Source organism: Erinaceus europaeus, chromosome 9, assembly GCF_950295315.1.
Source record: "Erinaceus europaeus chromosome 9, mEriEur2.1, whole genome shotgun sequence".
Lineage (NCBI taxonomy): Eukaryota > Metazoa > Chordata > Mammalia > Eulipotyphla > Erinaceidae > Erinaceus > Erinaceus europaeus.
In genome coordinates this window covers 94057791-94074662 of record NC_080170.1, presented here as the reverse complement: position 1 = coordinate 94074662, position 16872 = coordinate 94057791, and the positions used below count along the sequence as shown (strand labels likewise).

Here is a 16872-nt window from a genome sequence, read left to right as displayed (position 1 = left end):
AAGTGGCAAAATAAATGATATTTTAAAAGCCTGTTAAGTTTCACTTTAACACAAATTCTTCATGGTAAAAGTTTTAGAAAATCTGAACAATGCTAACATGATGATGTATCTACTTAGCTTTGTTTCTCCCTGAGGATATATAAATACACACATATAAATCAATATAAACGCTATGGTGGGTGGCTCAAACTGTCTTAAAAATTAAACACACACACAATTTTAATCCAATGTGTTATAATAGAAATATGAAAGATGCTAAAGGAAACAGAAAGATCAGGAAATATAAGTTTGTGAAGAAGGGTGACAATCAGTATTTACCGAAGATTTCAAGTACCTTTTCCTTTCTTCATAAGATTAGAAATAACAGGTTAAAAGTGCTGTATTTTAAAAATAATGACTGCTGAGAAATACAGATCTCTGCCTTTAAGAACAGGCAAACTGCTGAAAAATAGTTTAAACAAAAACATACTTACCACTAGATATGACATTTTATTCACTAGCCCTACTAGTCACATTTATTGTGCTCAGTATAAATAACTATTATCAAGTTAATTGGGCAAGCACTCTCATACAATGAGTCTTAACACTGTCTAAATTGTATAGATAAATTTTCCCTAGAGAGTTTGGTCCATATATTTTAAATGATTTATTTATATATTTTATGAGAGAGATGTACCAGAGTTTAGCTCAGCTCAGACATATAAGCAATGCTATGTACTGAATCTGAGACCTCTGTAGCTTCAGGCATATAAAACTTGTGCTCAAACACTGAGTTATATTGCAGGCCCCTATTTATTTCTCAGAATTTTCTGTTATTTCTACTTTACAAGATGTTTTACTCTTCAGTAATATTTACCATTTAAATTTTTATATTAAAATAAAGATGCATAAAATTTCAAGAGAATGACAATGTGTTTCCCTGCACAATATTCTTTTTAAAATGTAGATTCTACAAAATGTCAAAACGTATACTTTTATAGAAATGACTGTCATTTGATTATTATTTAGTGACATAAGAAAATATACTTGTTTAATTTCTGAACATAGATTTAGATATAGTGTAGGTGAAAAATAGAGGCAAATCTAAGTTAAACAGAAGTACATAAACTAAATGGCTGTAATAGTAGTTATAAAATCAACCAAAATCATGAAGAGCTCTTCTTAAAAAATACATTTGATTCAAATGAATACTAGAAAATTCCCTTGTATCAAAGTAATACAAGAAAAAGACACTTAAAACTGTTTTAAAGTTGAATGGCCCAATTGAAAGTTAAAGACTATATACATTAAATTCAATTTGCAGCAGTTACCAAATATTAAATTTCTAGTATCTACCAAAGATAGAATTCAAAATACCTTTATGTAAATCATAAGAAGTTCATAATTGATTGAAAATGATATGGTGGCCTTTTAAAAAGGGCAAGAAAACTAAAAATATTACAAATTCTGCAAATGATAATGACTTTGAAAATGTAGTGATACATGGAGTCGGGCGGTAGCGCAGTGGGTTAAGCGCACATGGTGCAAAGCACATGGACCAGCGTAAGGATCCCAGTTCTAGCCCCTCGCTTCCCACCTGTAGGGGAGTCGCTTCACAAGTGGTGAAGCAGGTCTACAGGTGTCTATCTTTCTCTCTCCGCCTCTGTCTTCCCCTCTTCTCTCCATTTCTCTCTGACTTATCTAACAACGACGACATCAATAACAACAACAATAATAACCACAACAATAAAACAACAAGGGCAACAAAAGGGAATAAATAAATAAATAAATAAAAGAAAGAAAATGTAGTGATACATCACCTAGTCTCTAATGTTTACACATTTCTTTAATTATTCATTATATATTTCAAATAGAGAATTGATATCATATATCTTATTGCATTTTAAATGCAATAACAAAATTATTTCAAATTCAATTTAATTCTCTGTACTAAATTAGATAGTAACTTCTCTGGTAATATTACACCTTTCAATTTATTAATCTCAAAATTTGTTAAACCAAGAAAAGCTTGTCTTAGGGCCAGGCAGTGGTGCACCTGGTTAAGTGCACACGCGACAGTGTGCAAGGATGCAGGTTCAAGTAGTCCCTGTAGTGGGAAAGCTTCACAAGTGGTGAAGCAGTGCTGCACCCCTTCTCAATTTCTTTCTCCCTTCTCAATTTCTGTCTCTATCCAATAATGAGTGACATAAAGCTTTATAAATAAATGCCAGAAATAGGAAGTAAAACTTTAAGACCAAAGGAAAACATGTATCAGAGATCAGGTTCTTTACTAAATTGGTAATCAGATAATTTGCTATTACTTTGAAGTCACAAATAACCTTTCTACATCACCACCCCCTAGGTAAACACATCAAAATTACCATTAGATCACAAATTCCAAAATGCCATTATATTTATATGCTCAGATTCACAGTTTCTGGACTTATTTTCCCACCACTTAAACTGTGGATCATTGCTATCATATGCGAATGTTTGTTCAGCTCTTCCTGCTGAAGTTTTACCAGGGACTCTTTCTCTTCCAAACGACCTTCTAATTGGGCCTTTTGAACTTCAAGGGAGGAAGCCTAAGGAAGTGCGTGGGGAGGAGAGAAATTGGAGGGGAAAAAATTTAGCATCATGTCTTTGGTTTTCATTTGCAAGATAATTATTTCTAATTCAATGATACTCTCTGTACTAAATTAGAGAAGAACATTTACAAATGCATTTATTCAACTAAATAATATGGCAAGTTTAAGCAAAGCAATATACACTGAGAAGACATTCTACTTAAGACACTGACATTTTGCATAAAAGACTACATATTACTTGCTATTTAGAATCACTATTAAGTCAACTATTGGTAAATGTGGCAGTCACCTTTATGCTTTTTCTGTCACTTATGCCTTGTAGTAGTGTTCATATAATTTTTTTTATTAGTGATTTATTATTGCCCATTTGTTCCTATGCTATGCGTCTCCTCCTTTCTAAGTCAGCCCTGTACCTATTGCTATTTCATATCACTTTTTTAATCTTAGTCTGTTCTGAGCTACTTAGTAGTGGCTGGACAAAAAACACTGTTCACACCTTTATTACTACAGGCAAATAACCATGATAACATAGAAAGAATAATGAACTTAGAGACATAATATATTTGTTTATTGTTCCATTTAACCATACAATTGGCCTTAACCTGAAACACAATTTCACTTATATATTGGGAGTATTTTAAAAATATTTCTATATTACTGTATTTTTTGAAGTGAGGAAGATTAAAAACACATCTCATAATTCTTAGCAAACTATAAAACTCTAAAAAGGAATGATCATAATTACTATCCAGACCTATAAGCTGCAGCTATATACCCAGAGTCACCAGCACATGGCATCAAGAACTGGGAATACGGAGATGGGCCACAGGGTACACTTGCTTGAGTGCACATATTACAGTGCACAAGCCCGATCACCCCCACCTATACAGCAGAAGCTTCCCAAGCACTGAAACAGTGTTGCAGGTGTCTCTCTCTCCTTCTCTTTTCTATCTCCAAATCCCTCTCAACTTGTCTCTACTGAAAGGAAGAAAGAAAGAAAGAAAGAAAGAAAGAAAGAAAGAAAGAAAGAAAGAAAGAAAGGAAGAGTAAGAGAAAACAAAGAAACTGGGAGTCTTAGGCGAGCAAAACAATTCACTTGGCTAGTACACCTGTTTTGTCATGTGCACAATCCAGGTTTCAGCCCAGCCTGCACTGCACTAGAGGAAGCTTCATGTTGTGGTGTCTTTCTCTCTCCTGTATTTATCTGGGGGAAAATAGTCTCTTGAGAGTGGTGAAGTCAAAACCTCTATTTGAGTTCTTTACCCAACTAAAAACATGAAGTGCTGGCAATAGTAAATATTTAATACATGCTTGAGAGCTTAATAATGTATAGGTTTCTATATTGTGAAGTAACGTTGAGATCCTATTCTCTTCTAAAGAAAATTATGAAAAAGATTAATTTATCCAACTCCATCTTATTCATAAAAAAAAAACTTTTCATTTTACTGCAAATGAGAACACAAATGAGAGCATTACCTTAATGCTCAGCTCTTTTCTTATATGTTCAGTTCTGTTTAATTCTTTCCTAAGTGTATCAATTGTTCCTTCCTTATCTTCACTTTCCTTCTGTAGAACTTTAATCTTTTCTTCTTGTAGTTTTCCTTTTTGTTGCAAGTCTTAAACAAACAGACACAGTTATATATCATGTTCAGAAGTTTTATATTGACACCATACTTAAAGGCATAGCAGCTCTTATAAGAAGATAAATAGGAAGATGAAACAATTATATTGTTAGAAGTTAAAGTTTTTATAGTGCTTGCCAATTTAAGTTTAAAAAAAGTGGGAAGTGGTTGAAAGTAGGTCACACAGTAGTGTGCCTACAATGCAATGCATGGTTCAGGTTCAAGGAATGGCATCACATGAGAGGTGCTATGGAAACAGAGGAAGCTCTGGTGCCGTGGTGTCTTTCTCTCTTAAAAAAAGAAAGTGGCCTGGAACAGAGGTAACTGCATAAGCACCTGAGGCACAGGACACTCAGTACCACTAAAAACAAACAAACAAAAAGAAAAGGCTAGAAGATTTCCCCCAATGCCAGCATTCTATTAAAAAAAATGCCAAATCTCTTTCTTTTATTATTTTAAATAAAGTATATACAGAAATGAGAAGAATAATTCTAGGATTAGAGAAGGGAGAGAAAAGTATGAAACAGCTATATACAGATATCTGTACTCTCAGGCAAATGAGTTAGTACAAAATGTTTTTGTGGATCATTTCAAAACCATCACTGAAAAGTTAGAAACTAAAAGTTACCTAACAGTGCCATCTGCTGTTCTATTTCCTTATTTAAAAAAATCATATTCTGTAACTTGGAGATTTAGAAAATACCTATTCATGTATATATGTACATATCCATGGATATCCACCTATATATGTTTTCCTCCAATTTGATCAATCCAACTGAACTCCTTTCTAGCAAAAATGGAAAGAACTGTTGAAAATGTGATTTAAAGTTTTGAAAAACCGGAATAGTAACAATGAAATAGTACAATAAAAATGATACATTTTTATATGATAATCAAAAGCATCGACCAATTATTACACAAGAAATTACTTACTTGCTACTTTGCATTCTCTATCTAATAGTTGATTCTGTACTTCTTTTCTCTGTTCTTCTTTTTCTATTAATTGGGCAATAGTTCTAAAGTTATGAAAAAGTAAAAATAACATCAATAAAATGTATCATTTTCTCCCCAATAGTAGATAAGAAAATTTATAATACCAGTTACCCCTATATTCTGACTACTATGCATTTTAAAGTAAGTGACAATTCTGTTAGTGACCAAGCATTGCAGACTCCATCTCGCTCATCACATATATAAGAATATATTTTTATTTTCTATCACTTTCTTCTGTAGGAGTCAGTCAGAACAAGATACTAACAATGTATTTCTCTGTCCTTTTACTGTCCTAGGGACTAGGGAATGATAATATAAGAGCCTGCCATTTGTTGGAGGTATTTAAAGATGGGAAAGAGTATCATAGCACCAAGCACCACTATTTGGCTGAGCCCATACCAATAGTCCAAAAGTCATGTGATGGAAAGTAAATACTCCAACTTTATAAACCCTGAGCCCTATCTTGTGTCAGATGGTTGTTGAGATATTAGTATGCCATCTTCTCAGGTTTTTGCTAACACCTGGTTAAAATCTGTTTTTCTTGTTCCAATCGTGGCTTCTTGATATTATAATTGGCCTTTTGAGCAGCACTGAATTTACCTTCTAGTAACAATTTATCTGTCAAAAATCTTCTATGGAAAGGTACTTAGTTTACTTTTGAGAAATTCAAAATAGGGCAGGGGTAGACAGCATAATGGTTATGCTAAGAGACTCATATCTGAGGTTCCAAAGTCCAAGGTTCAATCCCCTGCACCACCATTAGCCAGAGTTAAATAGTGCTCTGGTAAAGGGGGGGAGGGAGGGATGGGGAAGAGAGGGAAAGAGAGGGAGAGGGAGAGAGAGAAAGAGAGAGAGACTAACTGGAAATAAGAATTAGAAACTTGGTGGTTGGGTGATGGTGCACTGGGTTAAGTGCACATAATATGCAAAGGTACTGATTCCAGCCCCATCTCCTCCCCACCTGGTCTGCAGGTGACTATCTTTCTCTCTCCCTTTCTATCTTCCCCTCGCCTCTCAATTTCTCTGTCCTGGCCAATAAAATGGCTGCCAGGAACAGTGGATTCATAGTGCAGGCACTGAGCCCGAGAGATAACCCTGGAGGGAAAAAAAAAAGAAACTTTACTTTTCATTCTGTTGCTTGAGTGATTCGTTCAACTTTTTTACTGTCTCAATTTGTTTATGCAGAGAGTCACATGTTATCTGGAAATCTTTATTCTTCTTTTCAGTAGTTTCATTCCTGAAAAGACAAGTTATAAGCTTTTCTTATTGTAATTGAGATGCCTTATAATGTTGCCTTAAGGATACAATTTCATAACCTAGTAATTCTCTAAACATATTACATATGGCACATGCAAGTTAGAATGTGGGGCTTAGTGGTGGTGTACCCTGTAGGGTGCTCACATTACCATGTGTGAGGACTTAGATTCAACCTCCTGGTCCCCAACTGCAGGGGGAAAGCTTTACAAGTAGCAGAGCAGTACTGCAGGTGCCTCTCCTTCTGTCTCCACCTCTCTCTCTCTGTCCAAGTCTTGCCCTTTTGTTGGAAGAAAAAAAAAAAGCCACCAGGAAAAATGGGAACAGTAGAGTTATTGTTCAGGCATAAATTCCAGTGATAACCCTGGTGGCAAGGGAAAAAAAAAGATGAAGAATGTTATGAACAAGAAGGATATAGAGTTAGATCAACCCAAAGTTTTAGTGACCAAGGTGGTAAAAAATTGCTACAAAGTGGCAATGTGGGAAAATTAATCCTATGTTTACAAATTTGGGTTTTATTTTATACACCAGTACATAACTACCTACAAAATATTGATAGCTATCTTCATAGTGAAATCCAGAAGTAAAGAAAAGCTCCACTGAAGGATGGAGTCTTAAAAAAGAGTCAGTCACCACTATTCTCTTGAGTACAACATAAATTTAATTAAAACATCAAATTAATAAAGTAGTTGAAGATTCTGAATTTGTCTTATCTCAACACAATAGATGTTTATTTTACCTGCAAACACTATTTCTTTCTAATGTGATACTTTAACACACAACCATCTTAAAAATAAATGTCCTTTAATTCCACTAAGTACAAAGACAAACTAGAAGCATCAGAAATGTTTAATTTGTTCCACAACACTTTAAAAAATGAGAATTTGAATATTGTATCATTATAAATGCTATACCCTAAAAAACAGACACACATAACCCCCCTCACTTAAATCTCCACTTGGCTCTTCAAGAAAAGATCCTTGCAAGTAACATCTTATTCTACTAAGATTTATTTTACTTATTGAGATTGGGAGAGACTTGTGAGATATTCCCTCTGCAGGTAGAGATGGAGGACTTGAACCTGCATCCTTGAGCACTGTAACACATGTGCTCAATCAGGTGTACCATCACCCTACCCCCATTTGAAAAAAAGCATACAAATTAAAGTACAAATTAAGGCAGGCTTGAAAGTTGTCACAGTGGATTATGAATTGAACATTCAATCATGAGGGACCAAGTCTGACCCACAACGGGACATATACCAGAATGATGTTCTGGTTCTATCTTCCACCTTCTCATAAATCTGTCTTCCACCCTCTCTCTCTTCTCCACGGCGCAGCCCGACAAAATCTATAAAAATATTTTTTAAAAAACCCACCTGCAGGGGAAAGCTTCACAAGTGGTGAAGCAGGGCTGGTCTGTCGGTCTGTCTGTCTGTCTGTCTCTCTCTCTCTGACCCCCCATCCCTATCAGTTTCTACCCTTATTCAATAATAAACATTAAAAAAAAATTTAAAAAAGACATGAAAGCTGAGCTGAGTGCTTTTATTTTTATTATTTGATAGAAAATACCTAATTGCCCTCAGTCTTCTTTGAAATTTGCTACGTTTTAAATCAAATGGGTCAATCTCACACTGTATTGATGGATGCATAAATTGGAATATCAAAGAGCAAAAATGCACAAGCCCTTTAGCCCAGCAATATAAGACTGAAAAAAATATACATATGAATTTATTCTAGAGAGAGACAGGCTGGGAGTATGGATCGACCTGTCAACGCCCATGTTCAGCAGGAAAGCAATTACAGAAGCCAGACCTTCCACCTTCTGCATCCCATAATGTCCCTGGGTCCATGCTCCCAGAGGGTTAAAGAATAGGAAAGTTATCAGGGGAGGATATGGGATGCGGAGTTCTGGTGGCAGGAACTGTGTGGAGTTGTACCCCTCTTATTCTATGGTTTCTGTCAGTGTTTCCTTTTTATAAATAAAATTATATATATATATATATAATTTATTCTATAGTTATATATAAGTAATACCATATTCACTAGCATTAAGAACATTAACTGTTACTCATATGCTCATTCTTAATACTCACTAAGATGTGAGTTGAACATCAACACTCATATTTCTACACTACTAGACTGAATGATATGAAATTATTAATCATTTGAAATATGCAGAAATGATCAATTATTGTGCTTAATCTAATGATAGTGATGACTAAGTTCACACAACAACTATTTATGGAATAAATATGTACAAACACTGTCTATGTCCATAGGATTTGTGTCAGTGAGTGAAACAGGTAAAACTTGTCACTGCAGTGCTAACAACCCAGTGACTGGTATCTATATGAATAAATACACTCAATTAGAAGTAGAGTTCTGTATTCTGTTTCCATCTCTTGATACAGAGTCTGAGTAAGCAATTACTTCATTTTACTAAAAGTTTCTTGCTTATCATACGACACTATTAGAACACAGGAACACTTAAAAAAAGGATTTTCACACCACAGGAAAGAAATACAAGGGTCAGAGGAATGCCTCCCTTAGTTAGTGTGCTGTGTTGCCTTGTGAGCCACCCAGATTCAAGCTCAGTCCCACACTGCACTGAAAGAAGCTTTAGTGCTGTGGCATCTTTCTCTCTGCCTCTCTACCTTAAAAGAATAAAGGAAAGTATGAAGAGAAATGTGTTTTCATACTAAATTATAACCTTACACAGAAAGGTTTTCATTAGTAATTTACCTTTGAAGAAGTTCCATGTAGGATTTTGTCAATATTTCATGTTCTTCTGCCACAGACTCCAACTTCCTATTATGTTGAAAGAGATGTTCAATATCACTCTGAGCTCTTTCTGATTCTATCTGTTGAGACTTTAGTAACGCACCAAGCTCTTCGTTTTTCCTCTCAACTTCTCTTAACATATTAGCAAGTGTCCGTGCCTAAAAGAAAATCGAATAAAGGCATTTCTACTCTCATGTATACAGTAAATTCTGCTTTTATAATCTGAAAGATTACCAAACACTCAATAGGCTAGCATCTCTTGGGAAAACAAAAGTTACTAGTCATATATACCTATTAGCTACTTCTAACAAAGCTAATAGCTAAAGTTCTTATTAAATATTGTGCTAATAGCAACAATCTGGTTACTACCAGACTAATGGAAATGAAAACAATTATAATAAAGTGAAGGTAGCTCTACATTAACAGTACACAATTAAAAGTATATAGTCTTGGAAGCAGGTGGTTGCTTGTCCAGTAGAGTACACATATTACATAGTACACATGGATGAAAACCTGGCTTAAAGTCCCTGGTACCCATCTTCAGGGGAAAAAGTTTCACTTGTAGAAGAACAGTGCTACACATATCTCACATCTCTCTCCCCCTACCTTACCTTCTATGAGAAAAACAACAACAAATACCTGCCAGAAAATGGCACGACGCAGATACTGATTATCCTTGGTTTGAAGAATTGCCTTTGTCCCAATGAGACTATTAGAGAAGACATCTAATGTCTTTTTAAGAAAAAGGGTCTGGGCTCAGCATCTAAAATTAGAGGAGTCAACATTTTGGGAACTGTTAAAACCATGGACTGCCTAAATAAGGAAAAGGAGCATAGAATATAACTCTAGGAAAATCCAACATCTAAAAGTTGAATGCAGAAAAAAAAAAAGAAGTCTATAAAATTACATATAAGGAGCAGCCACTTTCGTAGAAAGAAAATCAGAGGGCTGAAAAGATAGCTCACGTGCCTTGCCGCACACATAGCCCAGGTTCAAGTCATGTCACCACATGTGAGTGCTCCAGCGCTATAGAGTCTCCCACCCTAATTGAATAAAATAAAATCTGCCCAAGAGTGGTCAAATCACACATGCAGGAGGCCCCAGCTGCACAAAAACAAACAATAGCAGCAACAACAAACCACCAGAAGATAATGAATAAAACTAAAAATAAAACTAAGGGGAAAGTTTCAAAATGGAGAGAACAGTTGTAGCAAATTCTGAAGACAATTTAAAGATTCACCTAATATATGATATACATTGTACGCTTCATTTAGTTTTATGCTAAGCATCTGTATCTTTATATTGTACACACCTCGGTCTCAGCTTGAGTTCTTTGACAGCGATACTGAGCAATCAGTCTATCAGCCTGGGCAAGTGCTAGAGCTTTGGCTTCCAAGAGATCTTGCAGCCTGCTTTCTTTGGACTATAAAAATATATATATTATCAATTTTCATCATTTACAGAGAAATGTGTTAAAGTTTAGTTGTTATGCAGTTAAAATAAGCTTGTACTCACAGCTAATGTGGACAGTTTCATTTCATACATGTCCATTATGTCAGATATTCTCACATCATTAATCTGATCTTTTACCTAGGTTTTAAGAGTTAAACAAAACAAAATAAAATGATTTTAACATTCAACAAAACTTAAAAAAGAATCTACTATGAAACTAAAATTAATGAGTCACATTAGGCTGGTCACAAGCATTTCATTTACCCAACTATAGCAAAGGGAAATCTGAGTAAGATCTGATAAGCCTGTGAGAACTGAAAGCTTGTTTCTTAAATTGGGTGAGCTGACTGGGGAAAACTAGGAAAAAGTGATAGCTATTTTAAATGTTGAAGTTTTATGCACTGGCATTTTCCTTTTCTTCAAACTTTCAAGAATATTATTACTTCTACTAAAAGGTAAGGCTTCAATGTTTAAATTTAAACCTGAAGTTGTTTAAATAAATGTTAGAATCAGGGCTGATATTTAGGTGACATATATGGGGCAGAAATCCACTTATCATTAGATTACATCACTCACCACCACTCCAGATTGAAGTTTCTCTATTAACTCCTCAATGTTCAATCCAGTAACTCTGTCTTTCAAAAGTGGGGGAGTTATACACTTTGTTGATGTTGGAAAACTGTGATTTAACTGCTGTACAGAAATTCTTCTGGGCATATGTTCTGTTTCCTGTTGTCTATAGGCATTATTTGCTGCTATACTTTCTCCAAGTCTAAAAAGAAGTCAAGATGAAAACAGAGCTATATAAAAACACAGCAAAAAGCATCATTAACACAGAATTGTAGAAATGTTTAGAAAGGTCTTTTTCGGAAATCTAAGTCTTCAAATATTTTCAAAATAATCTTGCAGTTCATGATGAAGTAGGGTTAAAGAAAACACCTGAAATTTGTGAGAGTAAACTCTTTTTTATTACAATACTTTATAATGACAACTTTACCTCTCGACTGGAGGCATACAAACTAGTATAAGACTATGGATTAGTTGCAAATACTAAGTATAGTGTTGGCAATACTGGTAAAAGTGGTTTTCCTGTCAGAGGCAGCACCATCTATACTTTACCTATATTCTTCACCCTCCTCTTCCTCACTCAGGATGTTCTCACTAACCTAACTTCTATCATGGCCTTTCCAGGGCCTCTGTACAAGCTGCCCTGCTTCTTTTATGAAAGGGGCTGAGGGCTTGAAGAGAAATAAGCCACCAGGAGCAGCAGAGTTGTGTGGGCATTGATCCCTAGCAATAACCCCGGTGGCAATAAATAAGTAAAAAAAATAAATTTAAAGAAATAGCTGATCTCAAGTTTTTAATGCACAAAGCCTTTAAGAAAGCGGGACAGAGAAGGGGGGAAGGAAATGGAACTGTTTATTTTTAATGCTTTTTTTTTTTTAGTTTCTTTATTGGGTGATTAATGGTTTATAGTTGACAGTTTAATACAATAGTTTGTATATGTATAATATTTCTCAGTTTTCCACATAACAATTCAACCCCTACTAGGTCCTCCTCTGCCATCATGATCCAGGACTGAAACCCCAACCCCTCTACCCCCCCCCCATTCTCTTACTGTGGTGCAACACACTAAGGGAACTAGTGTTATAAGACATAAGAGAACTATAGTTTTGAACTGAGGGAACAATACTCTATGACAGATTAGCAACAGTCAATCTAACAATGCCATTTCTTGTTCCTTTTTGATGGACACAAAAAAAAAAAACTGAGGAGCTTAGGTTTCCTCACTTTTGAGTCCACATAGCACAAGAAGGTGGATCACCCTTTGTCTGACAGTGGTAGGGAATGTCTGGCCTAAAGATTTTTTTTTTTCAAACATTTATTTATTCATTTTCCCTTTGTTTTTGCCGTTGTTGTTTTATTGTTGTAGTTATTATTGTTTTTGTTATTGATGTCTTCGTTGTAGGATAGGACAGAGAGAAATGGAGAGAGGAGGGGGAGATAGAGAGGGAAGAGAAAGATAGACACCTGCAGACCTGCTTCACCGCTTGTGAACCGACTCCCCTGCAGGTGGGAAGCCGGGGGCTTGAACCGGAATCCTCTCGCCGGTCACTGTGCTTTGCGCCATCTGCGCTTAACCGCTGTGCTACCACCCGACTCCCTGGCCTAAAGATTTTGTAAGGCCCACAAAATCATTTGGTCTGGCCCTTTCAAGGCAACTATAGGCAGGACTCAAAATTCTGTAAGTGTTCATTTTTAATAATTCTGCACACCCAACAAATGATGTTATATATCCAAGTAGCCTTTGGCACAAAAAGGTTCCCCATTCCTGATCTAAGGCAAAAATATCAGAATTATGATTTGGGCATGAGTGTTTCAAAACCTGAGACACTCCCACTTTCAGAGAAATTACACTTTCTACTCTGAAGCATGCCGCCACAGAAGGAAGCAGCTTCACAGGTGACTTCCATCTTGCAACAAAACCATTTTGCCCATTTACTTGAAAAAATATTTACTATAAATGGAGGGAGTTTTGAATATATGGCTTCTAGGTTTTTTTTGTATTTCGTAGTTGTTTATTTCTTCATTTTGGCTACTTGCTCCTACCCTTGGACTAACCACTTCACAAGTGTTTGTTTATTCAAACCACTTCTAAAATTTACTTGTATAAACCACTTAGACAAAGTAGACTCATTAGATACTTTATCAACTATTTAGTTTACAGAGAACATCCCCACAAAACAAAACAGCATACACACATATAAAAAGAAACTGAATTGTTCCCAGAGCAACTGCAAATATTCTCTCAAAGCTTGAAATTAATTTGTCTGTCATCTAACATTTACTTTCTGAAAGCACAGTTTATTTCTTTGCAACTTTTCCATTCATTATACCCCTACTTTAAGTCTATGTAGATCTCATAACTTAACTTGTGGCATTTGTAAAAGTTCCCCTTTTGAGCCAGATCTAGTCAAAGGAAATGAAGTCTATAATACTTAACCCAAGTGAGAAGGAAATACTTTTTCTATAGAGAAACTAAACTGGTAGATTATAACCTTGCTTTTTAAGTTATCATACTAAAGAGCAATGAGAGACAAAAAAGGCAAACATCAGAAGAATGTATTTAACCACCTAGAGTTATTCTTTTTTAAAAATAACTATTTCACTGGGGGAAATAATGTTTTATAGATAGTTGTTGACACGAGTAGCTTGTCATCTTACCAATGCATCTATTTTTTAATGATAGTGTAGGCACTCCTCCTGCTTTATTGTTATTATTATCACAATAAAGAAATAGTAATCACTTGAAAAAATATTCACTGTTACAATGATGTGAACTTCAATTCAGTGATCTAGTAAATCTATATTGAGGAATATAAGAGAAACCAGAGAATATTTCTGTACTACAAGAAATACATTGCAAATGATTACAACTCACACTAAAGCAGGAAAATCAGGCAGAGGAGCAGCTTCCAAGAGTATTCCCAATCCAGATTGTACATGTTCTCTATTATCTGATGTTAAAGCAAAAGCCAAGGGAGTAATCAAGCGTGGATCCTAAGAAAATAGAGAAATCAAAATAAATAAATAAATAAGTAAACAAGAGCTAGAAACAACCTGATCTTTTAGAGTAAAATGAGTAATGAGATAAATAGTAAATCTAAACAAATTCTAAAATGTTTGATAATTTTGTATTATACATTAGTTTTGACTATTTCTACTAGTCTCTACCTTTTTATAACTGTTTATGCAGCCAACATAAATACTATGATATTAAAAAATATGGCAAAGGCCTTCAATGCTCTTGATTGTGCCAAATCATATTTTAAATATTTTTATGAATTTAAAATATCGTCCATAATTGATGGATATTTTGAAATAATGCTTTTAATTATAAATACCATTTAAGAGAAAAACTGACTATAAGAATAGCCCTTCATTTCTAAGTTAAAGAAAAATAATTCAGATGAATTAAACAAAAATTTTAGCTCACAATTAGAACAATTACTTTTGTTATAAATCATTCATGTCATTAACTATTCTATATTGGTGTTGTAAGTTCCAAATTATCAAAATCATTTAATATATTTATGTATAGTGTAATCTTTTACAATCATCTATATAATCACTTAAAATTATAAAATATCTCTTAAGAATTGCTATAGTCAGGAGAGTCTAATAAAGAAAAGCAAAACGGTGGTAGCAGAGACTTGCACACAGAAGGCCTCGAGTTAAATCCTGATTATTACACTTGCAGAAGTAGTGATCTCATCTCCCTTTTGCACATAAAAATAAATACAAATAAAAAAACATGTTGAAATATTAGAGTATGCATTTTTATATTAATCACTATTGCACTAATGCTGGGTGTCTCCATACTATTCAAATAAAATCTAATGTCACAGAACTATGATTAAGAGCTGACCTTCATCCTCTGAAGGGAGGATGGACAACATACTCTATGCTATACCTGAGGAAGATGGATCGATACTGGGGCAGCTTGGAATGTTCATACTCATGACCGAAGAATGTGAGCTCAGATATACAGGAATACAGAGGTCACATAGGCTGTTAAGCTGAAATGTGGGCCCCAGATCACATCAAATTAATGGGGTTTACAGTCAACAATATTTATACTCCTTTCCCATATTTGGGAGCTACTCTTTTCCCTGATCCAGTTTTCTGGTGCTTTTTCCAACCATGATTGTCATCTCCCCAGACAATAACTTGGATCCACCTGCATATCAGATTTCAGGCTCAGGGGAAAAAAGAAAAAAAACAAAACAAAACAAAACAAAAAACAACCAAAAAAACTAGTATAGCCACAGGCCCTGTGGAATACAATTAAATATGCCAGGGGGTCGGGCGGTGACGCAGTGGGTTAAGCTCACATGGCGCAAAGCGCAAGGACCGGTGTAAGGATCCCAGTTGGGGATCCCAGTTGGAGACCCCGGCTCCCCACCTACAGGGGAGTCGCTTCACAGGTGGTGAAGCAGGTATGCGGGTGTCTGTCCTTCTCTCCCCCTCTGTCTTCCGCTCCTCTCTCCATTTCTCTGTCCTATCCAACAACGAACAACATCAACAATGGTAATAATAATAACCACAATGAGGCTACAAGGGCAACAAAGAGGGAAAAAATGGCCTCCAGGAGCGGTGGATTCATGGTGCAGGCACTGAGCCCAGCAATAACCCTGGAGGGGAAAAAAAAAAAATATATATATATATATATATCTACTAGATATCTACAAAATGAAGGCCCTCCCAACTCATCATCTGCACTATTCCAGCCTTTAGGCTCATGATTGGTTAACAGTTTGGCTTTGTATGTTAATTCTCTTTTCAACCACCAGGTTCCAGATGCTAGCATGATGCCAACTGGACTTCCCTGGACAGATAACCCCACCAATATGTCCTGGAGCTTGATTCCCCAGAGCCCCGCCACACTAGGGAAAGAGAGAGACAGGCTGGGAGTATGGATTGACCTGTTAGCACCCATGTTCAGTGGGGAAGCAATTACAGAAGCCAGACCTTCCACCTTCTACATCCCACAATGACCTTGGGTCCATACTCCCAGAGGGTTAAAGAATAGGAAAGCTATCAGGGGAGGGGATGGGATACAGAGTTCTGGTGGTGGGAATTGTGTGGAGTTGTACCCCTCTTGTCCTATAGTTTAGTCAATGTTTCCTTTTTATAAATAAAAAAATTTTAAAAATAAATAAAAGAGCTGACCTTTCTTTCTATAACCCCTAAGGTAAGCTTTCATAACTCCTCTTATAGTAAGAAATCATTACTTCTACTTTGTAGTCAGGAAATAAGAGCTTAGAAAGAAGAAATGGTATTTCAGACTGTCACTGACTATTTCTAAACCAATCTTTTAAGCACTATGCCCTCAAAGTATCTAAGAAGACCCAGCATAAAGTATCAGTTTTGGTTTCTACTCTGGCTTATATATGCATTGGAGGTATTGTAGTAATGTACTTCCCAATTGTCCACTATATATTTATTGGGTTTTCTGACTGCCAGAGTAAACATTTAGAGGTTTTAGAGTTCTTACTGAGTTATTATTATCATCAAATTTGTGAGCTATTTTCTTTCCTTGTTTTGAAAAATTTTATTTATGAGCAAAAGGAAGAGAGAACCAGAGCAATAGTCTGATACATGTGATGCTGGCAGTTGAACTTGTGATTTTTTATTTTT

General features: G+C 35.5%; 1 protein-coding gene across 2 annotated transcripts in view; it reads right to left on the bottom strand.

Moving 5' to 3' along the window:
• Window positions 1–2254: 2254 nt before the first annotated feature.
• The window catches only part of CIP2A (cellular inhibitor of PP2A), a 40790-nt gene continuing 26172 nt past the window's right edge, over window positions 2255–16872 (bottom strand). For both annotated transcript variants that reach the window (XM_007522172.2, XM_060198413.1), the window contains 9 exons: window positions 14114–14232; window positions 11248–11443; window positions 10735–10809; window positions 10532–10642; window positions 9181–9377; window positions 6306–6419; window positions 5123–5205; window positions 4044–4183; window positions 2255–2564 (listed from right to left, as the gene is read on the bottom strand). In XM_007522172.2, coding sequence (XP_007522234.1) covers window positions 2394–2564; window positions 4044–4183; window positions 5123–5205; window positions 6306–6419; window positions 9181–9377; window positions 10532–10642; window positions 10735–10809; window positions 11248–11443; window positions 14114–14232 — 1206 coding nt within the window. In that variant the 3' untranslated portion in view covers window positions 2255–2393. The remainder of the gene's footprint in view (window positions 2565–4043; window positions 4184–5122; window positions 5206–6305; window positions 6420–9180; window positions 9378–10531; window positions 10643–10734; window positions 10810–11247; window positions 11444–14113; window positions 14233–16872) is intronic.